A 25,769-nucleotide genomic window follows, 5' to 3' on the forward strand; every position below is an offset into this window, starting at 1 on the left:
TTCCTCTCGGACAATAACCTGCTGGACCCCCTACAATCTGGTTTTAAGCCACAACACTCCACGGAAACTGCCCTGACTCGATTAATGAATGACCTTTTAACCGCTAAAGCCAACAATCATTTCTCACTACTAATACTGCTTGATCTCTCAGCCGCATTTGACACTGTAGATCACCCTTTCCTCCTCCAGTCCCTCCAGTCACTTGGCCTTCGTGACACAGCCCTGTCCTGGTTCTCTTCTTACATCACCAATCGTTCCTTCAGTGTCTCCTACAATGGAGTATCATCTTCTCCCCTACCTCTTTCTGTTGGAGTTCCTCAAGGCTCTGTCCTGGGACCATTACTATTCTCCCTCTATACTTCCTCCCTCGGCAAATTAATCAACTCGTATGGTTTCCACTACCACCTCTATGCTGACGATACTCAGATCTATCTCTCATCTCCTGATCTCAACCCAGAACTCCTAACTCGCGTCTCCTCCTGCCTGTCCGTTATCTCTACCTGGATGTCACAACGCTACCTTAAATTAAACCTCTCTAAAACTGAAATGGTTCCCTTTCCTCCAACTAACACCAGTAACATCCCGGAAGTATCCATCATAGTTAACAATTCCACTATCACCCCCTCTCCCCAGGCCCAGTGCCTTGGGGTTATCCTAGATTCTGCCCTGTCATTCACTCCTCATATCCAGTCACTTATTAAATCATGTCACTTCCACCTAAGGAACATATCCAAAATACGATCATTTATCACCCAAGATGCTGCCAAAATTCTTATTCACTCTCTCATCATATCGCGTCTAGACTACTGTAACTCTCTTTTAATTGGCCTTCCCCTCCAAAGACTGTTACCTCTCCAGTCCATAATGAACACTGCTGCGAGGCTCATATACCTCAGCAACCGCTCCTCCTCTGCCTCGCCATTCTGTCAATCCCTGCACTGGCTTCCGTTACCTTTCAGAATCAAATTAATGACACTGAATTTCAAAGCACTTCATAACTCTGCCCCACCCTACATCTCTGAACTCATCTCTATATACTCACCCAATCGCTTACTACACTCCTCTACTGACCTGCTACTCAACTCTTCCCTCATTACCTCCTCACATGCTCACATTCAAGACTTTGCAAGGGCTGCACCCCTCCTCTGGAACTCTCTCCCACGGTCTGTCCGACTTTCTCCCAACCTTTCTGCTTTCAAGAAATCTCTGAAAACGCACTTCTTTTGAGAAGCCTACCCTCACTCTGCTTAACTACCAAACGCAACACCACATACAATACCACATTTCTCACCCACTTATTTCGATCTTGCCCACTCCCACACCTTGTGTTTTACTCCCTTCCCTTTAGAGTGTATGCCTATGCATAGGGCCTTCCTCACCTTTTTGTACCTGTATTGATGTTTGTTACTCCATATGTTTTATGTATAGAATTCATGTGATTTAGTTGTATAATCACATTTACTTTACAGTGCTACGCAATATGTTGGCGCTATATAAATACATGTTAATAATAATAATAAATACTACCGCCAATTTATTAAAAACTTCTCTCTGATTGTAGCTCCTATCACAGATTTAACAAAGAAGGGTGCAGATCCGAGTATGTGGTCTTCCGATGCGATCCATCCCTGAAAAATGAATATTTGTCTGCCCCCATTCTTCGTCATCCTGACACCTTGCTTCCATTCATTGTGGAGGTCGATGCCTCTGAAGTTGCATCCAACAAAGGCATCCAACAACCAACAAAGTACATCCCTGTACTTTTTTCTCTAAGAAATTTTCACCTGCCGAGGCTAATTACGACATTGGGAATAGAGAGTTGTTGGCTGTTAAATGGGCCTTTGAGGAATGGCGTCATCTGTTGGAGGGGGCTAAGCATGTAATAACGGCCTATACTTACCATAAAAATTTGCTATATATTGAATCTGCTAAACTACTGAATCCTAGGCAGGTTAGATGGGCTTTGTTTTTCACCCGATTTAATTTTTTTCTTACTTTTAGGCCTGGTACTAAAAATACAAAGGCGGATGCGCTCTCTAGAAGTTTTGAGTCCAATCCATCTGAAACTAGTGAGTGCATTCCCATTATTCCCAGTGAGTTAATTGTGGCTGCTCTGGGATCTGTCCTCTGTTCAGTCAACTGCCCCTGTAGAAACTCCCTCGGGTAGATTATTTGTTCCAGAAGATTTGAGGGAACAGGTTTTGGGTGAAGCCCATAATTCCAAAATGGCGGGACATCCTGGCATCGCTAAAACTGTGTCCCTTTTGTCTCTAAATGTTTGGTGACCTTCCTTTAAGCAGAGGTCAAAATCCTCTAAAAAAATTGTCACAGGGGTTGTTAAGGCCACTCCCAATTCCTGACAGACCATGGTCCAATCTTTTGATGGATTTTATTGTCGATCTTCCTTCCTCTCAGGGTAAAACTGTTATTTGGGTGGTGGTGGATAGGTTTAGCAAAATGAGCCACTTCATTTCCCTCCCACACCTCCCTTCTGCCAAACCTTAGCCGAATTATTCATTTCTAACATTTTTAAGTTGCATGGGTTTCCGGTCAATATTGTTTCTGACCGTGGGGTACAATTTGTCTCAAAATTTTGGCGAGCATTCTGCTCTTTGGTTGGTATTGAATTATCATTTTCTACCGCATATCACCCTCAAACAAATGGCCAAACCGAAAGGGTTCAGCAATTTCAGCAATTTCTAAGGTGTTATGTGTCTCACAACCAGTCCTCTTGGGCTGAACTATTACCCTGGGCAGAGTTTGCTTACAATAATGCAATGCATTCTTCTACCAGTGAATCCCCATTCTTTATTGTTAACAGTTTCCATCCCAAAGCATTTTCTTTTTCTGGTTCTTTGTCCCCTGTGCCCTCTGTCAACTCCTCTGTCAAACAATTTGCAAAAATTTGGTCTGGGGTGCATGACTCTCTTTCTGCAGCTTTAACCGCTCAGTAAAAAGCAGCTGGGTGCCTCTCGAAGAGAGGCACCCAGATTTCAGGTAGGAGACTCTGTATGGTTGTCTACATAGAACATTAAGCTTAAAGTCCCCTCTCTCAAGTTGGGGCCCAGGTTCATTGGTCCATATCCCATCATTGAAATAATTAAACACTCTTCTGTTCGTCTCAAACTGCCTGATAATTTCAAAATTTCTAATTCTTTTCATGTGTCTCTTCTAAAGACAGCTTCACAGGTCTGTCAATTTTCTGTTCCTCTCCCAGTGTTGGTTGAAGGTCAGTCTGAATTTGAAGTCCAAGAGCTCCTCGATTCTCGCCTCGTGCGAGGTAAGCTCCAGTACTTGGTTAAATGGGGCTATGGTCCTGAGGAGAACTCTTGGGTTTCAGTTAGTGACATCAGGGCTGACCATCCCAGGAAACTATTCCATCAGAAGTTTCCTGAGAGACCTGGGGGTCCAGTGCCCCCCCCTAGAGGGGGGGGTAATGTGAGGGCTTACCCTGGTGGTCTAGTGGCGGGACGGCAGGGATGCCTGCCGCCCGCCACGTATTCTTCCTTCTGCGCCGGATTGTTAGGGCAGGTGCGGCGCATCTCTGCTGGTTAAATTGGCGCATGCGCGCTGGCTTAATGACGTCAGCGCGCAATCACGTGAAATTTGAAAATATTTAAAGGGCCATTCTGCAGTTTCTCATTGCCCGTTATAGGTTTGTTCCTGGTGCCTTTAGCTTTTGCTATTTTGTTCCTGATTATCTGTTGTGACCCCTGCCTGTTCCTGACGATTCTGACCTCTGTATCCTGAACCATTGCCTGAATTTCGACTACCTCTTCTGCTTTATCCCTCTGATTGTTCTCCCGGTTTTGACCCTTGCCTGCCTGACCTCGCTTTGAACTCTGCCTGCCCAGACCCGGCCTGATTTGTTTACGCTCACTTTCTGCCTGCTCGACCCGGCCAGTTCCGACTGCGATTCCGTTTAACACTTTGTACAAAGACCTTCTGCCCAGAGACTTTGCTAACAGTCGTGCCCCTCTGCTTATCCAGAACCTTTAGCCTTGCGCCTCTCGTTTAAGTCCTGGTAGCATCCAAGTAGCTGAGGGCTCCTCCCGAGGCCAACGGTGGTCACACTACAGGTGAAGCATGAGCCGAGACCAGGGTACTTGCCATTTGTTCTGGTATTGGGTGCCGACCGTGACACAAATAGCCCCAATATTGTTTGGGATCATTTTTAGTTTTAACAATCATCCGTTCAAATCACAGCAGACCACTTCCGCAGCGTCATGACACTAGAGCAGGGGTGTCCAAACTTTTTTCACCAAGGGCCATATGCGGTAAAATATACAAACAGCTAGGCCACTCACTGTGGACACACCCATTTTGTGGCCACACCCCCTGATTACCATGTTCATTTTACAAATTTTAAATAAGTAACACACACATACAAACACACAGACAGATACACATACACACACACACAGTGACACATACATACAGTGACACACATACACACAGTGACACACATACACACACACACACAGTGAAACACATACATATAGTGACACACACAGACACACACACACAGACACACACACACATACAGTGACACACACACATACAGTGAAACACACACAATGACACACACACAATGACACACACACAATGACACACACACAGTGACACACATACAGACAGACACACACATACAGTGAGGCACACAAACATACAGTGACACACACACACACACACAGTGAGGCACACAAACATACAGTGACACACACACAGTGAAACACATACATACAGTGACACACACACACAGTGAAACACATACATACAGTGACATACACACACACAGTGAAACACATACAGACAGATACACACACACACAGTAACTCACACACTCGATCTGTAACTGACTCCCTTGCCCGGCTGCAGCCTCACTAAATCCACCCCTCCCCCAAGCCAAGCACCTAGCAGTTACTCACAGTTCATCAGATGCACGAAATCCAGCCATGCTTTCAGTTGTTTACCGGCACCCCCTCCCCGCACTACACTAAACTCCAGTCACGGGGAGGGGAGGGCGGAGTTTAGGACAAGCTTCCTCGAGTCTACACTGAAGCACTGTAGGTTCCGCCCCTCAATGACGCCGTGGTAGGAAACTTTTTTTCTGGATGCTGAGAGGGGGAGGGATTTTTGCACGCTGCGGGCCAATTAAAAATGGATATCGGGCCGCATTTGGCCCGCGGGCCGTAGTTTGGACACCCCTGCACTAGAGCTTATTTATATCAATGAAGGGTTTCATTCATCAAGGTCATGAAATTTTAGGGCAGATTCACTAACAGGTGAAAAGTCGCCAGAGACTAAAATTTTCAGAGAAAATTTGCTCAGAAAACAATAATTCATTGAAATGCGGAGTTTCGCTGAACGCTGGCGACTTTTCACTAGCGTTATTTTGGGACTGCAAGCCATTCAAAGCTAAGATGCGTTAGCATTATATGTTGCAGCAAATACATTACATTTCCACTGTTAATTACACATGTCCAGGGAACCTTAATAAAGACAATAGAGTTGTTATAATGCCCTACACATGAGCCAACTGTATAGTTAATGTTCTATACGTTAGAAAATGTATGGGGGAAACTGGTTACCCAAAAAAAATGTTTTAGGACTTTTTCAGGCTATCACTCTGAAAAAAGGAAAAGACGCCAGCATTTTTTGAACTTGATGCTTTTTCCACTCACAGAATATGATGTAAGTAACAGAAGACTGAGGAAGATCTATGCACTCCAGTGCACTTAGCCTGGTCTGAGCTGGCAAAGGCAGGTCTGGAGAAAGAGGTAACATTAGGTAAAATTCGCATTTTAGTGAATTTGCGGAGTAATGTCCATTTGCAAGAGCGAATTGTCGCCTGGCGATAGAGTACGAATGAGCTCTAGTGCTTATCTCTTTCGCTAGAAAATTGGCGCCTGCGCACATTAGTAAATTGCCGATGTCCCTGCGAATTGTCGCCAGTGTTTGCCACTTCACCCTTTAGTAAATCTGCCCCATAGTATCTAGTAGAGATAGGTCTATAGTAACTGGATATTCTAAGTTTCTTGAAACAGTTGTACTACTGATCTGAGTAGATTCTTCAGTTCAAGAGTGGTAGGGAATTTCTAAGCATTTTTAAACACTAAACGGTAATACAGTCATAAACATGCAATTTTAGTGATTTCACTGAACTATTCAGGTAGGTAATAAATAAACCGTACAGGTGTGAAAGTGTGATCCAATCACAATTGTACAATACAGATCTTTGGGGCATGTTAATTTTTATGACATGACTTTCCTAAACTAATGTTTACTATATAACATAACTGGGGTTTTGGAAACACTCAAAACCCCATCAATTGTTCATCTTCAATGCCCATAGGAATCATGAAAAAAATTACAGCTCATGAGATTTTCCCAATATTCTAGCATGAAAATATACATATCAGGTGTGAAAAGTGAAAATCTCCAGTAATGATTAAACCCCATTATTGCCCCAGGTAATTTGGGGTTTGGTGATTGCGGCAAAATGTGGACAAAATGTTCAAAATCCCTGCCATCAACTGCCTGCAGCGCAATACAGGTAGTTCTTTTGCTCAACTTCAAACTCTTATTCATCCTAGATCACACTGCATCCCATTCCTGCAGCACTCAGGTCAAGTATTGCAAATTTATCGGCAATGTACTTGTTAGTAAATTTATATTTAGATGTCTTACCCTGCCTGTTACACCATCCTTGACCTGAGGACCGTAAAATCCTGAACTTCTGCTCTAACTCAGCTCCCCAGACCTGCTTGAACCAGGTAGGATGCTCCACTAGTGCTGTCTGGGATTTTTTGCCTGAAAACATTGCTATCCTACTCAGGCCTGAGGGACCATTTTCCTAATGGTCATTGCCATGACAATGCAGTTGCGTTAACATGGCCCTTTTTTCTCTCTAAGGCAATTAGTTAAAAGTGCTCATGCAAGTGCTTATATGGCCACTTACTGTGGCAGGGAATGTTCCATGCATGGTGCTCAATTTTGGTGCAATTCTTGTATGTTCCAAAGGTTCTGCGACAGCAACAAAGAAGTATATTTATAGTACACGGTTTTACACTGATTAGTGCTTACGCCTTCCTTCCCGTGGTGGTTCCCCGGATGCTCCGTCTCTGGCACCCTGTAAGTATCCAATATTTCATGTAGTATGGGAATCACTCACGACAGCAGAATAAACTGCAAATATGCTATTTATTATGTCACCACACGACATGTTTCGGGCCTATTGGCCCTTTTTCAAGTGTGTACAAACTGATTTGAAATGAACATACTTATACACCATATGTGATGTTGTCCCGCCCACCAATTAGCAAACCCCCAGGTACTTAACCCATAGGTGCTTTATCAAGACATTCTTTAGAAAAAGTTTTTATCTAGTACATCCATGTGTCGCGATTCAGTGTCCATGTGTGAAACTTGTCCATCTCCATACATAAGACATCGTGTCTAAACACCATAAAAAAATAGTATCAAAAATAGATTTCTTACAATAAAATGTTAAAACAACAGTTATATACATAAGTTTTCTCAGTATAAACTAGGAACTGCTCTTTTATGAGCCTACCTATGAAACTTGAAAAAGCGTAGTCCGCCCACATATTATGTTTCGCATTTAATTCATTTTTTGGTTAGACTTTTTTTTATCTTACCCTTAGTTGGCTTCTATAGAATGATTATTATGATAGTATTTTACCCTAGACTGGGTTATCTTCAATATCTGTGGAAGAAAATAGGTACATTATTATCCTAAAAATGGTGCGATACTCCAATGGTCGTTCATGCCTATTGGGGCCATTGTATTCATTTTTTTGATCCAATATGCCTCTTTTTGAGCCAGTATTTTTCTCATATCACCTCCCCTATTTGGCATTCTTACCTGTTCCAGAACCAACCATTTCAGTTGGCTAACGTTATGCCCTTCCATATGGAAGTGTCTGGAAACAGATGTGTCTGAGGCTGTTCCAATTTTAAAGTTTCTAATGTTGCCCCTATGTTCTTTAATTCGATCTTTGATTGCTCGTATGGTTTGACCGATATATGCTAATCCACAGGGGCATTTTAGACAGTACACCACAAATTTGGATTCACAAGTGGCATAGTGTCTCAGTTTGATCTGTATACCCTTGGTTGGGTGGCTTGTTGTGCTTCCTTTTACAATAGAGGCGCAGCATATACAGTTCAAACAGGGAAACGTGCCTTTCTTAGGTTTACCCATAAATCTATGCTCCCTTTTCACCTGGCTATCCGAGGGGCATAGGGTATCTTTAAGTGTACGCCCTCTTGTGTAGCAAAACATAGGCGGTGTATGGAAGAGATGCCCATACTTAGTATCCTGTTGGAGGATTGGCCAATATTTCTTTATAGTGTTTTCTATGGCTTTACTTTGTTTTCCGTATTTTGAAACAAAGGGTATCCTATTTTGGTTTTTTACTGTTTTATTTTGACATTTCAGTAGTTTTTGTCGATCCAGTTGCATTACCTCCTCAATAGTAGGTATTAGGTTACTTCTCCTATATCCCCTATTTAGGAATTTTTTGGTAAGCTTATCCAAAGAGCCTTGCAACGAGTCTGTATCTGAAGAGATACGTAAAGCTCTTAAATATTGACTTTTTGGAATAGCTTTCATAATATTAGGGTTATGAAAGCTATCCGATGTTAGCAATGTATTGCGATCCGTGGGTTTGGAAAACATGGAGGTTTTTATTAGTTTATTCTCTATCGAGATGTTCACATCTAGGAAGTGGATGGAAGTGGTGGAGCTCTCGCTAGTAAATTTTATAGTACTATGCTTCTGATTAGCCTGGTCTATCATTTCTTGGAATTCTCCTACTGTCCCACCCCACAGTACCAAGATATCATCCACAAAGCGCCAATAGTGGATGATACTTTTACTGTATTGTCCTTTCAGGAATATAGTGTCCTCTATGTGATTCACAAAGATGTTAGCAAATGAGGGAGCGACCGCTGCCCCCATTGAGGTCCCCTGGCGTTGCCAGAAGTACTCTCCTTCAAACCTGAAGTAGTTCTTCTGTAAGACCATTGTTAGACAGTCAATCAGGAAAAAAATCAAATGATGTGACAAACTTGTTTCTAATAACGCCTCCTCTATACATCTAATCCCTTCCTCTTGGGGTATTGAAGTATAGAGGCTCTGTATATCTATAGTACAAAGAAGGACGTCTGTTTGTGGTAAGTTAACGTCTTGTAATTTTAGTAACAAGTCCGTTGTATCTTTGAGACAAGTGGGGATCTTGGATACAATTGGTTGGAGGAACGTATCTACAAATTTGGAGAGGGGTTCCAGTATAGAGCCAATGGCAGAAATTATAGGGCGTCCAGGAGGATCTATTAAAGTTTTATGTATCTTTGGTAACAAGTAAAGCACCGGAGTGCGAGGGTGCTCCACCTGTAAAAAATCTTTCTCCTGCTTCGATATTACTCCATTGTCAAATGCCTCCTGTATTAATGCATCTACCTGTTTTTTTATTTCAAAGACAGGATCTTTATCTATTTTTTCATAGTGGCTACTATCCCCTAGTTGTCTGTATGCTTCCACTATGTATTTGCTCTTATCCATTACGACAATTGCCCCCCCTTTATCTGCTGGTTTTATTATGATTTGTTTATTATTTTGAAGGGCCTGTAATGCCTGTTTTTCTTTATACGTTAGATTATGTTTGCTTTTCCCCATCTGTTTTTTATGTGGCTGATCCCAGATCTTTAACACTTCATTCCTAATTACATTTTCAAATGTTACTATGCATGGTGCTTCCACCACTGGTACAAATGTGCTGGGTTTTTTTACAGTATGCATTCCTTTGTTTGGTTCTACACGTGGACTCTCTAAAAAATGCATTTTAAGTTTAAGAGTCCTGATGAATTTTAGAAATTCTATTTCCCAGTTCTCTACTTCATTTTCATAGTATGGCACAAGGGACTGGGCTTTGTGCCATACTATGAAAATGAAGTAGAGAACTGGGAAATAGAATTTCTAAAATTCATCAGGACTCTTAAACTTAAAATGCATTTTTTAGAGAGTCCACGTGTAGAACCAAACAAAGGAATGCATACTGTAAAAAAACCCAGCACATTTGTACCAGTGGTGGAAGCACCATGCATAGTAACATTTGAAAATGTAATTAGGAATGAAGTGTTAAAGATCTGGGATCAGCCACATAAAAAACAGATGGGGAAAAGCAAACATAATCTAACGTATAAAGAAAAACAGGCATTACAGGCCCTTCAAAATAATAAACAAATCATAATAAAACCAGCAGATAAAGGGGGGCAATTGTCGTAATGGATAAGAGCAAATACATAGTGGAAGCATACAGACAACTAGGGATAGTAGCCACTATGAAAAAATAGATAAAGATCCTGTCTTTGAAATAAAAAAACAGGTAGATGCATTAATACAGGAGGCATTTGACAATGGAGTAATATCGAAGCAGGAGAAAGATTTTTTACAGGTGGAGCACCCTCGCACTCCGGTGCTTTACTTGTTACCAAAGATACATAAAACTTTAATAGATCCTCCTGGACGCCCTATAATTTCTGCCATTGGCTCTATACTGGAACCCCTCTCCAAATTTGTAGATACGTTCCTCCAACCAATTGTATCCAAGATCCCCACTTGTCTCAAAGATACAACGGACTTGTTACTAAAATTACAAGACGTTAACTTACCACAAACAGACGTCCTTCTTTGTACTATAGATATACAGAGCCTCTATACTTCAATACCCCAAGAGGAAGGGATTAGATGTATAGAGGAGGCGTTATTAGAAACAAGTTTGTCACATCATTTGATTTTTTTCCTGATTGACTGTCTAACAATGGTCTTACAGAAGAACTACTTCAGGTTTGAAGGAGAGTACTTCTGGCAACGCCAGGGGACCTCAATGGGGGCAGCGGTCGCTCCCTCATTTGCTAACATCTTTGTGAATCACATAGAGGACACTATATTCCTGAAAGGACAATACAGTAAAAGTATCATCCACTATTGGCGCTTTGTGGATGATATCTTGGTACTGTGGGGTGGGACAGTAGGAGAATTCCAAGAAATGATAGACCAGGCTAATCAGAAGCATAGTACTATAAAATTTACTAGCGAGAGCTCCACCACTTCCATCCACTTCCTAGATGTGAACATCTCGATAGAGAATAAACTAATAAAAACCTCCATGTTTTCCAAACCCACGGATCGCAATACATTGCTAACATCGGATAGCTTTCATAACCCTAATATTATGAAAGCTATTCCAAAAAGTCAATATTTAAGAGCTTTACGTATCTCTTCAGATACAGACTCGTTGCAAGGCTCTTTGGATAAGCTTACCAAAAAATTCCTAAATAGGGGATATAGGAGAAGTAACCTAATACCTACTATTGAGGAGGTAATGCAACTGGATCGACAAAAACTACTGAAATGTCAAAATAAAACAGTAAAAAACCAAAATAGGATACCCTTTGTTTCAAAATACGGAAAACAAAGTAAAGCCATAGAAAACACTATAAAGAAATATTGGCCAATCCTCCAACAGGATACTAAGTATGGGCATCTCTTCCATACACCGCCTATGTTCTGCTACACAAGAGGGCGTACACTTAAAGATACCCTATGCCCCTCGGATAGCCAGGTGAAAAGGGAGCATAGATTTATGGGTAAACCTAAGAAAGGCACGTTTCCCTGTTTGAACTGTATATGCTGCGCCTCTATTGTAAAAGGAAGCACAACAAGCCACCCAACCAAGGGTATACAGATCAAACTGAGACACTATGCCACTTGTGAATCCAAATTTGTGGTGTACTGTCTAAAATGCCCCTGTGGATTAGCATATATCGGTCAAACCATACGAGCAATCAAAGATCGAATTAAAGAACATAGGGGCAACATTAGAAACTTTAAAATTGGAACAGCCTCAGACACATCTGTTTCCAGACACTTCCATATGGAAGGGCATAACGTTAGCCAACTGAAATGGTTGGTTCTGGAACAGGTAAGAATGCCAAATAGGGGAGGTGATATGAGAAAAATACTGGCTCAAAAAGAGGCATATTGGATCAAAAAAATGAATACAATGGCCCCAATAGGCATGAACGACCATTGGAGTATCGCACCATTTTTAGGATAATAATGTACCTATTTTCTTCCACAGATATTGAAGATAACCCAGTCTAGGGTAAAATACTATCATAATAATCATTCTATAGAAGCCAACTAAGGGTAAGATAAAAAAAGTCTAACCAAAAAATGAATTAAATGCGAAACATAATATGTGGGCGGACTACGCTTTTTCAAGTTTCATAGGTAGGCTCATAAAAGAGCAGTTCCTAGTTTATACTGAGAAAACTTATGTATATAACTGTTGTTTTAACATTTTATTGTAAGAAATCTATTTTTGATACTATTTTTTTATGGTGTTTAGACACGATGTCTTATGTATGGAGATGGACAAGTTTCACACATGGACACTGAATCGCGACACATGGATGTACTAGATAAAAACTTTTTCTAAAGAATGTCTTGATAAAGCACCTATGGGTTAAGTACCTGGGGGTTTGCTAATTGGTGGGCGGGACAACATCACATATGGTGTATAAGTATGTTCATTTCAAATCAGTTTGTACACACTTGAAAAAGGGCCAATAGGCCCGAAACATGTCGTGTGGTGACATAATAAATAGCATATTTGCAGTTATTCTGCTGTCGTGAGTGATTCCCATACTACATGAAATAAAGAAGTATATTTATTAAGGGGGTAAAGAAAGCAGCATCTTTATAAAACTGTGTAAAGCTAGCCATAGATGTTGAGATTTTTAAAAGATCAGATCCTCAACGTGAGACCACGATCTTCTCGGAACGATCGTACGAATTTACCATCAACTAAAAAGACCAATTTGCCAGGAAAACAAAGGGGAGCTGCCTGCTTGGCCCTGCAAACATAGATAGATTGCACTGGGACCGACAAAGATTTTTTGACCTGGCCGATCAATTTCCTGACAGATGTCAGCCGAAAAATCGTAAGATGTACGATCGTTCGAATCCCACTAACCGCACAATAATTTCGAAGGATTGGTCTGACTTCCCTAAAATCGGATGTTCGGCAAGAATTGTCGCGGAGCTTAACATCAGTTGCTTATTCAGTTTTAATTCCAGTATCTACACAAGTTTACTACACTCTATTGCAAACAGATTACACCATTTTAGAAAATGAAGATTCATTTTACAGTGATACAATTCGTATGCACGTTTCCATAGCACAGAGTTTTTACAAGTTCTAGCAATAGTTTGGGTGCGAAGCGAAACGGGTCAAATTCGCCCATCCCTGATAGTAAACTAAGCATTCCTTTCTCTGGAGAATAAGGAAGGACGTAAAAGTCAAATTTGGCGGGTTTATAACTTACTTTTCTAGTTTTCTTACTATACTTTTTTTTATTTTTTGGCATACAACTTATAGCGTTTATTTTCCCCTCGGAGTCGCATCCTTTTCCATTAAAGTGTAACAACATGGCGGAAAGCTATCGCGCACATTGCCCCTCCCTATCATGTGGTCGAGCTTTTTTTTTTTAACCCTGATGCTGCGCGTTCCTTTTAGATTGCGTGTTCGCGCAGCGGTTAGACTTTTTTTCCCCCAGCGGTGATCTGACGCTTTATCATCATGAGCTCGGCAGGCGGCGGAGAATTCGGGAATCCGCTGCGGAAATTCAAGCTGGTCTTCATGGGAGAGCAGAGCGGTCAGAGCCTGGGCACTGGAGGGTTCAGTCCATCTGTGTGGGATAGGGGTGTTGTGTGGGAATATTCTAACAACATAACCCTCCATTATTTATATCTGCTTTATATATGTAACGTTCTTGCTGGTGGGGATGTGTCAAAATGGAGCAGTTTATATAGGCGGAAGGGATGGGCTATTTATTCTGACCATGAACATTCTGCAAGCAGCACATCATATGTATAGAGGAATGGTTAGGTGTGTGCCGGTGTGACATACAGCTGGGGTGGCAAGTCTGTGCTAGATTGTGTGATCTTTGGTTATTATAAAGGGGATTTAGTGCACTCGTCCCTTTGATTTGCGTTGTGTCCTTTTGTTAGAAACTATTGTCTTATTAAATAATTTGTATAAGTTCTATGGTCAACAAACACCACTCACCAAGGTGATATTTAAATATATTTAATGTGTAGAAAATGTGTTACAGAAAATACATACAAATTAACAAATACCTAGCCAGTCAAATGCTCTATTGACAGCCTACCAAAATAATATGTATGTATCAATATGTTGTATAAAAGTTTTGTGTATGTCTGTATTATGTGAGAGTCAGTGTGTGTCTGTGTGTGTGTCTGTGTCCATTGTGAGAGCGAACTTCTCTTTGTTCAGGAATTTATTCAAAATCTGTGAGATACACCTCCCCCAGCCTACCCATAAGACATTCCATACGTTTCCTGTAACCTAATCCATTTGACTTAGGGAATAAATAGAGTATGGGAACCAATGTGTGAAGGATGTGTGAATGACAAGTCATGAGTGCACAAATAAAACATATTCAAACTTAATCAATACTGGAATATAACCATTTTTCCAATACCCAATATTTAACAAATCCCCCTTTGCACATTTGACTTGCCAAGAACATATTATCCCATAGTCCTTGAAACTACATCCCAAAAGACATCCAGAAATGTTTTCATATTTCCGAAGTCTGATGCAAATAACATAACATAATTGATTTAATATCATGTAATGAGATGGTAAGTAGTGATAGTTCACCAGAATTAAAAATATCCTATCTATATTCTAAAGTTGGTTCCATCTTCTAGTTATTCAATCATGTCCTCCTGATGTGGATTTAAAAATCTTTCATTACAGCCTTTACTCATAGCACTGTGTTTAGTTGCAGTTGACATTGAATTCTTTATCACACCTTTCACGATCTTGCAATAAAATGTATCCATAAACATCAAAAATGGAAAATTAAGAGCCAAGTACTCTGTTCTGGGAGTCACTTTCACAAAGTTACAGTCATTTCATTTCTTTTGCAACACAATATATGGCAAACATTCCTCCTGTGATTGATGACAGATGTGTCTATGCAGAGGCTTCCTACGACCCTTTGGTCCAGTTGGGTCTGGCAGATATAAGCCTTGACTTCCATAGTTGATCAATCATGAATCATCTGTATAGAATCAGGGAATTGCACCAGTACATGTATTATCAATGCCATTTTTTAAGGCCCCTGGTCACTTTGCAGTTACCCTGATACAGAACAATCATATTTTAGTCCATACAGTGTGAAACGAAGGTGTGACTTGAATAAGCAATAAACACCACAGTCGTTGGCAGGCTCTTGGAAAACTGCAGACTTTCAGTAATGGAACCAGACAAAAGCAAATTTAAAAAGATTGAGACACTTTGTAAAAAGTTCTTATAGTTCAGAATGAAAATAATTTTTCATGAAATTATTGTTATCCTTCAGTTAAGTCATCCTGAATCACAGTCCGTATTACAAACAACTTACTTCTGGAACTTGCATTTCTCCTTGAACGATGGTGCTCCTCTTCCATTGTCGATTGTCTCTTCCATAGTCTCACAGAATTTCATCCATCTCGATCTATAGCTAGTGCAAAAGCTGCACTTATTTATTTAATCTAAACTACTATCACTGTCTTACCATGCCATTCTCATGAATATGATATTACACTGTATATTAAATACATCTCACATTCAAACAATGTCCTCCACAGTGAAATCACTTAAACCTTTTGTGAATGCATAAAAAAAAATATTAACAAACATAAACTATGTATTCACATTCCCAATGGATAAAATAAAACATTCATATGAGTCCATATAAAAAGTAGTTGTCCATTTTAACCTTTCCTTAAAAATGTTGTAAACAATATCTAAATCCTGGTTTCAGTATAATTACATGTGAAGGGAAACTTTATTAATATGTGTATTTAATTAATTCCTAGCTTTAATTTTACTTTGCACAGCAGATATATTAGACATGGAAACAAACAGTTCTCCTATTTTTGCAAATAGTGGTGAGAATATACATTGTCCTATAAATATCATGTTTGTAAGAAGCAAAGTTAATTGTTTTCTCTGATAAAAGAAAGCACTTTACGGTTATCTTGAGTTCTTCTTGTTTTCCTTAATGTTTATAAGAATGGAGTCAAAACTAATTCGGAACACGTATCATAAAAAACATATGTCCCACAGTTCTCATGAGCTTTAATTACCAAAGGTCAACTATGTGACCTCATGTCATTTGATCCCAAAACCCATCTGTTCAAGACATTCTTAAAACCAAAGGTATCCAACCAATAAATCAGATATCGGTTATTAAAGCAAATAACTGTACATAGTCAAAATAAGTGTATTCCATTTTGTAGACCACCTTAAACATCAGTCACAGTTAAATGTACCCTCAATAACACTAAAATGAAATCCATGTATGATATAGGAGTTGTATGTTCAAATAAAATGCTATTCCCAGCATTTGCCCCATGCTTTAATAAATTCTGTCTGCATAAAAGTTGACCGTTGTTCAAATAACACATCTTAAAAATATACCTTAAGGATGACATTTCTATAAAACTATCTTTCTAGATACATTTCGTACTTAAATTATCTAATCCCTTGCTGAACTACTCATCTCTGTAGGAAACCAGTTCAAGGTTTTGACTACAATGATATTGATACTATAGTAGTATGGTACTATAGGTTAGATTTCTGACAATTTCAGAACAAAGGCTCATGGACATTACTTTTTCCCTGTTATGAATAAAAAACAATTCTGAGCTTGAATTCATATTGTATATCACAACAATAGGATTAACCAAACCTAAACTTATATATTTACAGTTGATAATCTTTCAAAGAAAAAGTTATTAATAATATAATGGATCCATATTCATCACTTCCATGGTTATTAAACATATACATCTTACAATATATCTTTGACAGTTTCAAATATTTTATCACATGACTGGCCAGGTCATATAATAATCCAAACTATCAAAGGTTTATAAGATGTATATAGAGTACTCTTTAAATTCCTTTTCCTTAACCTGATCATATCAATACGTACGTTATTATGTATGTTCAAAAAGAAAAAAAAATTGCCAATTCATTGACCTGCGCAGGATTTCCATATGTGCACCTAAAAAAATAAAAGTTATGCATAGTATAGTCAACTAAGACCAAATTAGTTAATGTGAAGGTTTATTACATTACTACCATGCAAACATGCTCATGTTAGTCTTTACATTTTCCAATGTAAAAATTATTTTCACACAAATCTACATATCATGCATGCTTTCCCCCATTATGTACTACAAGAAAGCTTCTCCTTTATATCCTCTTTATCCATGATGCTTTAATGTGGAAAAGGAATCCAGATCCTACAATAATCATAACAAGTTAGAGCACATTTCATTTAACAAACAAAAAGTTACTGGTCTCAAAATTCTTTAGTCCTTCATGAAATGTATCTTTCCAACATTTACATATCCTGTTACAAATCACTCAGGGTCTAAGCTTTAGCCTTTACTTTCTTGTGAATCCCACTAGCAAATGCTTTTGTTCCCATGCTTCCTGTCTCACACTTAAATTTATCTTTTTCTGTTAAAACATGTGAACCCAAAAATTTGGGTTTTACTAATCTCATTATATACTAGGATGTATTTTATCTTTTAGCTCTGTACTTATTCAGCAAAGGTAAGTGAAATAATTGCATCATTGGCAAATATACCAAAAATTCACTGTAATTAGTGTCCCTAAATTTATTACCAATTTACATGGAAATATAACGCAATATTTAGGAAATAAGATTTGTCTATCTGCCCCCTTTTATACTGTAGACATATGTTCATTACATAAACACCATGTTCTGGTTGAACAGTTATGTAAATTACTCAGTGGGGTAACCTGAGTATTACTAGTATGCTCTTTAGAGCCAAATCTTACAATTTAGAATATTCAATGTATAAATTTATAATTTGGGAAAAACCAAGTCAACATCTAAACATTTGTGAATCTGATTTGATTATAAAACATCAACATCAGTCCACTTGAAGTTCTATGGATATTACTATTTAAAATATTTAGATCAGTGGAAGCAAAATATCCTCTTTGTTCTGGTTAAAAAAAAACATAACATGACACCCAAGGATGGGGGTGGGTAGATTGGAATCCAGACATAAAAACAGTGCTGGTGCCAAGATGCACCAAATTGTTTTGAAACTTACAAAAAATCATTCTCAACTTACTCACTGGATTTCCTTTAAATCTTCCCAGTCTTTCTTATAACCAATACAACATTTGGTTATAAATTATAAAAAGTTACCTTCTAATGTTTAGGCTATATACAAAATATAGCTCTACAGAACCCATACTGCATATAGATACAGTTTAAGCTAGACAATAAATCATGATACAATATTGATATTTATAATTCCACTGACAAAATAGCTATTTAATAATCTTAAACTGGCATTTGTCTAAAGAGCGAGTTGGGAGTAGAAGATATTCTACAGTATAAAACAGTTAATACATATTAAACTTCACTTTTCCTGCTATATAGTAAAACACATTACGATCATTACTGCATATTTCCATGTAAATATTACTTTCTTAAAAATTGTATCCAATCATATTTATTTACTCACACTTTCTCAAACCTTTAAAGAATAAGTACTAACATTTCTCTAGCCCTATTCAGTAAATATTCCTTGTTTTCATTAACAAAGAGTAACTCCTTTTGTCTTCAGCCCTAGGTCTTTTGTAAGGACAGACTGGTCTTTCTATGGGACATTGGGAGTGGCCATTCTGTGCATCTAGTTGCTTCGCCTGAACTTTCTCATTTATCAGCCCGGAATTTTTATCAGTATGATATATTTTCCGTTTTAAACGTTTCATTCTATAACATCGTTTTTCATAATGCCCAAGACGATGACAGAAATTACAAGTAGAATATTTATAATTCTGTGTTTTGGCTTTACGTAACTGGCATATTTCCCTGATCACATGTTTGTTTGTGGGGTCTGAGCTCTGCAGTACAAGATGTCTCCTATACTTATCAATGTAAGTGGCTGCTTCTGTAAGAGTGTTAAACATTGAAGCACGGACAACAGCTCCTGTATCTAAGTATTGAAACTTCTTTACAAAAACTCTCACCATTTCTTCAGGAACTTGATCTTCTTTAACCCTTTCCCTGCCAGCCGTTTTGTCCTAGATGCGAACATCTACTGCCAAGCAGTTTTTAGATATTTTGCACTCTTTCACTTTAAGGGCCTTTCCTGGGGTGGTCTTTTAGTTAACCCAGGAAAACAATATATTGTTTTTTTCAGGACAACCTGAACTTTCACAATATGCAAGAATTTTGGTGTAATTCTACTTCTCTAAAAAAATATTGGATTCTAAGTGTCAAATAAAATGAAAAAAATCATGTTGCACGAAGAACAATCACATATATCAGAAACATCATTCATTTTACGTACGAGAACACAGCTGATTTAGAAAGGTCTATGTCTCCTGAACGCGACAATACCAAATATATATAGTTTTATGGAGATTTCTCACTTGTATAGCTCAAAATCTACAAGCAGTACACAACCAAATTTCCAAAGCAACACTCCCCAAACGGCATACTTTTGATTTCAAGGCCAAACATTCCACTAACAGTAGGTTTACCCAAGAAAACTACCCATTACTAGAAAGAACAGATTCTGGTGAATCAAAAATGGGTAGAAATATCTTTGTACTCCAAACCACCAAGTTGCAATTGTTTCCTAAAGTTATAGTGTTTTATAGAAATTGGTGAATTTTTTGAAAAATGACCTCAAAGCTTCCACTCTACAGCAACATATCTCCCACACATCATTAGGTATCAATGTAAAACACCCCAAATATAAAATCCTGGGTCCACTGAACAGTTTGATGCCAATATGAATAGATGTACCCAAGCACGTGGCATAGGAGGCCCCAAAAGGAAGACCCCCCGTTTGTTCTGTAATTTCAGATACTGCAAAATCAACACATTTACATCGTTTTGGGGGGCGGCAAAGGTAGAAAACAGTACGTTCACCCCAGAAAACCATATATTTTCGGAAAGTACACATTCCCCTGAATCTAAATTGGGTATGCATGTCTTTCTACGCCAAAGTACCAAGCCGCAAATCATTCCTAAATTTGGTGATTTTGGGGACATTTCCAAAAATGACTTCAAAATTTCGACCCTGCAGCATCGTATTACCCACATACTTTTAGGTATCAAGACAAATCACCCCAAATATGAAAGCCTGGGGTCCTCTGAACAGTTTGATGCCCAATATGTATAGGTGTACCCAAGCACGTGGCGTATAGGGGCCCCAAAACGAAGACCCCCATATGGTCTGTCATTTCAGGTACTGCAAAATCAACACATTTACATTGTTTTGAGGGGGGCAAATGTAGAAAAAAGTAAGTTCACCCCAGAAAACCATATATTTTCGGAAAGTACACATTCCCACGGATCTAAATTGGTATGCATGTCTTTGTACTCCAAAGTACCAAGCCGCAAACCATTCCTAAATTTGGTGATTTTGGGGACATTTCCAAAAATGACTTCAAAATTTCGACCCTGCAGCATCGTATTACCCACATACTTTTAGGTATCAAGACAAATCACCCCAAATATGAAAGCCTGGGGTCCTCTGAACAGTTTGATGCCCAATATGTATAGGTGTACCCAAGCATGTGGCATATAGGGGCCCTAAAAGGAAGACCCCATATAGTCTGACATTTCAGGTACTGCAAAATCAACACATTTACATTGTTTTGGGGGGCAAAAGTAGAAAACAGTAAGTTCACCCAGAAAACCATATATTTTCGGAAAGTACACATTCCCACGAATTCAAATTGGGTATGCATGTCTTTCTACGCCAAAGTACCAAGCCGCAAATCATTCCTAAATTTGGTGATTTTGTGACATTTCCAAAAATCACCTCAAAATATCTACCCTGCAGCATCGTATTACCCACATACTTTTAGGTATCAAGAGAAATCACCCCAAATATGAAAGCCTAGGGTCCTCTGAACAGTTTGATGCCCGATATGTATAGGTGTACCCAAGCACGTGGCATACAGGGGCCCCAAAAGGAAGACCCCATATAGTCTGTCATTTCAGGTACTGCAAAATCAACACATTTACATCGTTAGGGGGGGGCAAAAGTAGAAAACAGTAAGTTCACCCCAGAAAACCATATATTTTCGGAAAAGTACACATTCCAACGAATCCAAATTGGGTATGCATGTCTTTCTACGCCAAAGTACCAAGCCGCAAACCATTCCTAAATTTGGTGCTTTAGGTGACATTTCCAAAAATCACCTCAAAATATCTACCCTGCAGCATCGTATTACCCACATACTTTAGGTATCAAGACAAATCACCCCAAATATGAAAGCCTAGGGTCCTCTGAACAGTTTGATGCCCGATATGTATAGGTGTACCCAAGCACGTGGCATACAGGGGCCCCAAAAGGAAGACCCCCATATAGTCTGTCATTTCAGGTACTGCAAAATCAACACATTTACATCGATTTGGGGGGGGCAAAAGTAGAAAACAGTAAGTTCACCCCAGAAAACCATATATTTTCGGAAAGTACACATTCCAACGAATCCAAATTGGGTATGCATGTCTTTCTACGCCAAAGTACCAAGCCGCAAATCATTCCTAAATTTGGTGATTTAGGTGACATTTCCAAAAATCACCTCAAAATATCTACCCTGCAGCATCTTATTACACACATACTTTTAGGTATCAAGACAAATCACCCCAAATATGAAAGCCTAGGGTCCTCTGAACAGTTTGATGCCCAATATGTATAGGTGCACCCAAGCATGTGGCATATAGGGGCCCTAAAATGAAGACCCCCATATAGTCTGTCATTTCAGGTACTGCAAAATCAACACATTTACATCGATTTGGGGGGGCAAAAGTAGAAAACAGTAAGTTCACCCCAGAAAACCATATATTTTCGGAAAGTACACATTCCAACGAATCCAAATTGGGTATGCATGTCTTTCTACGCCAAAGTACCAAGCCGCAAATCATTCCTAAATTTGGTGATTTAGGTGACATTTCCAAAAATCACCTCAAAATATCTACCCTGCAGCATCGTATTACACACATACTTTTAGGTATCAAGACAAATCACCCCAAATATGAAAGCCTAGGGTCCTCTGAACAGTTTGATGCCCAATATGTATAGGTGTACCCAAGCATGTGGCATATAGGGGCCCTAAAAGGAAGACCCCCCTTGTATGTTCTGTCATTTCAGGTACTGCAAAATCAACACATTTACATCGTTTTGGGGGGGGCAAAGGTAGCAAAAAGTAAGTTCACCCAGAAAACCATATATTTTCGGAAAGTACACATTCCCACGAATCTAAATTGGGTATGCATGTCTTTCTACTACAAAGTACCAAGCCGCAAACCATTCCTAAATTTGGTGATTTTGGGGACATTTCCAAAAATGACTTCAAAATTTCGACCCTGCAGCATCGTATTACCCACATACTTTTAGGTATCAAGACAAATCACCCCAAATATGAAAGCCTGGGGTCCTCTGAACAGTTTGATGCCCAATATGTATAGGTGTACCCAAGCACGTGGCGTATAGGGGCCCCAAAACGAAGACCCCCATATGGTCTGTCATTTCAGGTACTGCAAAATCAACACATTTACATTGTTTTGAGGGGGCAAATGTAGAAAAAAGTAAGTTCACCTCAGAAAACCATATATTTTCGGAAAGTACACATTCCCACGGATCTAAATTGGGTATGCATGTCTTTGTACTCCAAAGTACCAAGCCGCAAACCATTCCTAAATTTGGTGATTTTGGGGACATTTCCAAAAATGACTTCAAAATTTCGACCCTGCAGCATCGTATTACCCACATACTTTTAGGTATCAAGACAAATCACCCCAAATATGAAAGCCTGGGGTCCTCTGAACAGTTTTGATGCCCAATATGTATAGGTGTACCCAAGCACGTGGCGTATAGGGCCCCAAAACGAAGACCCCCATATGGTCTGTCATTTCAGGTACTGCAAAATCAACACATTTACATTGTTTTGAGGGGGGAAAATGTAGAAAAAAGTAAGTTCACCCCAGAAAACCATATATTTTCGGAAAGTACACATTCCCACGGATCTAAATTGGGTATGCATGTCTTTGTACTCCAAAGTACCAAGCCGCAAACCATTCCTAATTTGGTGATTTGGGGGACATTTCCAAAAATGACTTCAAAATTTCGACCCTGCAGCATTGTGTTACCCACATACTTTTAGGTATCAAGACAAATCACCCCAAATATGAAAGCCTGGGGTCCTCTGAACAGTTTGATGCCCAATATGTATAGGTGTACCCAAGCACGTGGCGTATAGGGCCCCAAAACAAAGACCCCCATATGGTCTGTCATTTCAGGTACTGCAAAATCAACACATTTACATTGTTTTGGGGGGGCAAAGGTAGAAAAAAGTGCGTTCACCCCATAAAACCATATATTTTTGGAAAGTACACATTCCTGCGAATCCAAATTGGGTATGCATGTCTTTGTACTCCAAAGTACCAAGTCGCAAGCCTTTCCTAAATTTGGCGATAAAAGCAACTGTTTTTACATTTCTGAAAATCGCCTAAAAATATTGCAATTGGCCGCATTTATCTCACCCAATTTCTTACATACAATTGTAAAACACCATAAATATTGATGCCAAGGGTCTACTGAACAGTTTGATGCCCAATATGCATAGATATACCAAGGCAGCTGGCATGTGCGGACCCCAAATAAAAATAGTGAATATGAGTTTTTCTCCGCTGCCCATTCGCCTTCTGTGAACATAGACCCTTGACTTCATATTATTTGCCTCAAGACCCTCCTAACAGCAATGACCCCCCAAAACCATACATTTTTGGAAAGTACACATTCTGCCGATTCCAACAAAGATAACGACGTCTTTCTACACGAAACTACCAAACTGCAAAGCTTTTCTAAACATATAGGTTTTTACAACATTTCTGAAAATCGCCTAAAAATGTTGCAGTTTGCCGCATTTATCGGACACAATGTTTTACGTACAAAGAAAAATCTCTCTAAATATGGACGTCAGAGGTCTAATAAATAGTTTGATGCCCAATATGTATAGATTTACCAAAGTATGTGTTGTGTATGGACCCCAAATGAAAAACGTAACTATGAATTTTCACGCTAGCCAACTAAGCTGCAGAAAAGAGAACCCTAACTGTACGTTATGTGCCGTAAGACCCCCAAACTGTAAAAAGACCCCCAGAAACCCATATATTTTTGGAAAGCACATATTTTGGCGGATCAAACTAAGTAAAATCTATCTTTCTATACCAAAGCACCAAACAGCAAAACGATACTAAAGATACATAGGGAACAATAATGCAGGGATAAAATTGCAATAAAACCACAAAAATAGCGTAAATCAATGAAATAACAAAATAATTGTTCTGACAGCGTAATTAGTGGCCGAAATCGATTATCCAATAGTCACGCTGCCAAAATAACACGTTTTTAGGCAAAAAAAACAAAAGATAACAGTATAATGAATTCGTAAAAAAAAAAAAAAACACCTGTTTGTGTATACATATTTGTGCACTAATAAAAGTTATCTGAGTGTGCAAATACATGTAAATAAGTGTAAATAAGTGTAAATAACTGTACAAAAGGGACCAAGTGTGCTAAAATTAAAAAAAAAAAATTTAAAAAAATTCCAATCTTTACTAAAATGCATAAATGTACTGTAAGTATGTGTAGGTGCAGGTAAGTGTGTAAAAAAACGTGCACTTACCGTTTTTGGAGCAGGAGAATCGCTGTCTTCTTTGGAGGAGTCCTGGCAGCGTGTCTGCAGAGTTGCTGCGCAGCAGGAAGTGCGTGGGCGGCTCTGCAGGCAGGAAGAAGGTGAGTGTAGTAGCAGACGCTCCATGCGATGCGTCTGCTACTTTGAAGTCGGATCTGCGACAATCGAGTCGCAGATCCGACTTGACAGCCCCCCAGCCTCGTTGCCTAGGGGGCTGTCTTCTCTCCCCACTCTCTGCGGAGGCGGCAAAAGCCGCCGAAGCAGAGAGAGCGCTCAGCTGCTAAAGAACGTACAATGTACGTTCTTGGCAGCCTGAGCATTTGCCTGCCAGCACGTACGCCGTACGTGCTTGGCAGGCAAAGGGTTAATACCCATAACCAGCCTGTACGCTTGCTCAAATATACCCATAAACACAAAGGGGTCATCATCTATGGAGGTTTTCAGATCATTAAGCAGTGCAGTGTTAAAAAACTCTTCTCCATTAATTATATAATTGAGCTGCAAAAGCCTCTCCCTTCTAGAGCCATATATTAGATTCCCATCTATATCAATCTCCGGCTCAGTCACTGGTATTGATAACCTATTGGAAATCTGTATTGGCACCCAAAGTTTAAACACTTTGTTCTTTTGTTCCTCACTTAAATCATATTTCTCTATATGAGATTCAAATAAATCAGAAATCATGAGGACATTTAACTTGGGGTTGAAATGCGGAATCTCTTTCACAATTTTAAATAACTGTTTATTAATTTTTAATTGCAGTTTTGCCCTGTCATAGTCTAATTCTGGATTATTGAGATCCGGAACTAACATGGATCTCTGTTCCTTTGTAATAACCGAAACCTGATTATTCCTTTGCAAAACGGACTCTATTTCTGACAGTCTAAG

At 39.3% G+C, this 25,769-nt stretch overlaps 1 protein-coding gene across 2 annotated transcripts in view; it reads left to right on the plus strand.

The window, feature by feature from the left end:
• Positions 1-13,620: 13,620 nt before the first annotated feature.
• LOC108700064 (ras-related protein Rab-6B) overlaps positions 13,621-25,769 on the plus strand; it is a 103,417-nt gene continuing 91,268 nt past the window's right edge. For both annotated transcript variants that reach the window (XM_041574369.1, XM_018232929.2), the window contains exon 1: positions 13,621-13,749. In XM_041574369.1, the coding sequence (XP_041430303.1) occupies positions 13,674-13,749 (76 nt within the window). In that variant the 5' untranslated portion in view covers positions 13,621-13,673. The remainder of the gene's footprint in view (positions 13,750-25,769) is intronic.

This window comes from Xenopus laevis, chromosome 8S (assembly GCF_017654675.1).
Source record: "Xenopus laevis strain J_2021 chromosome 8S, Xenopus_laevis_v10.1, whole genome shotgun sequence".
Classification (NCBI taxonomy): domain Eukaryota; kingdom Metazoa; phylum Chordata; class Amphibia; order Anura; family Pipidae; genus Xenopus; species Xenopus laevis.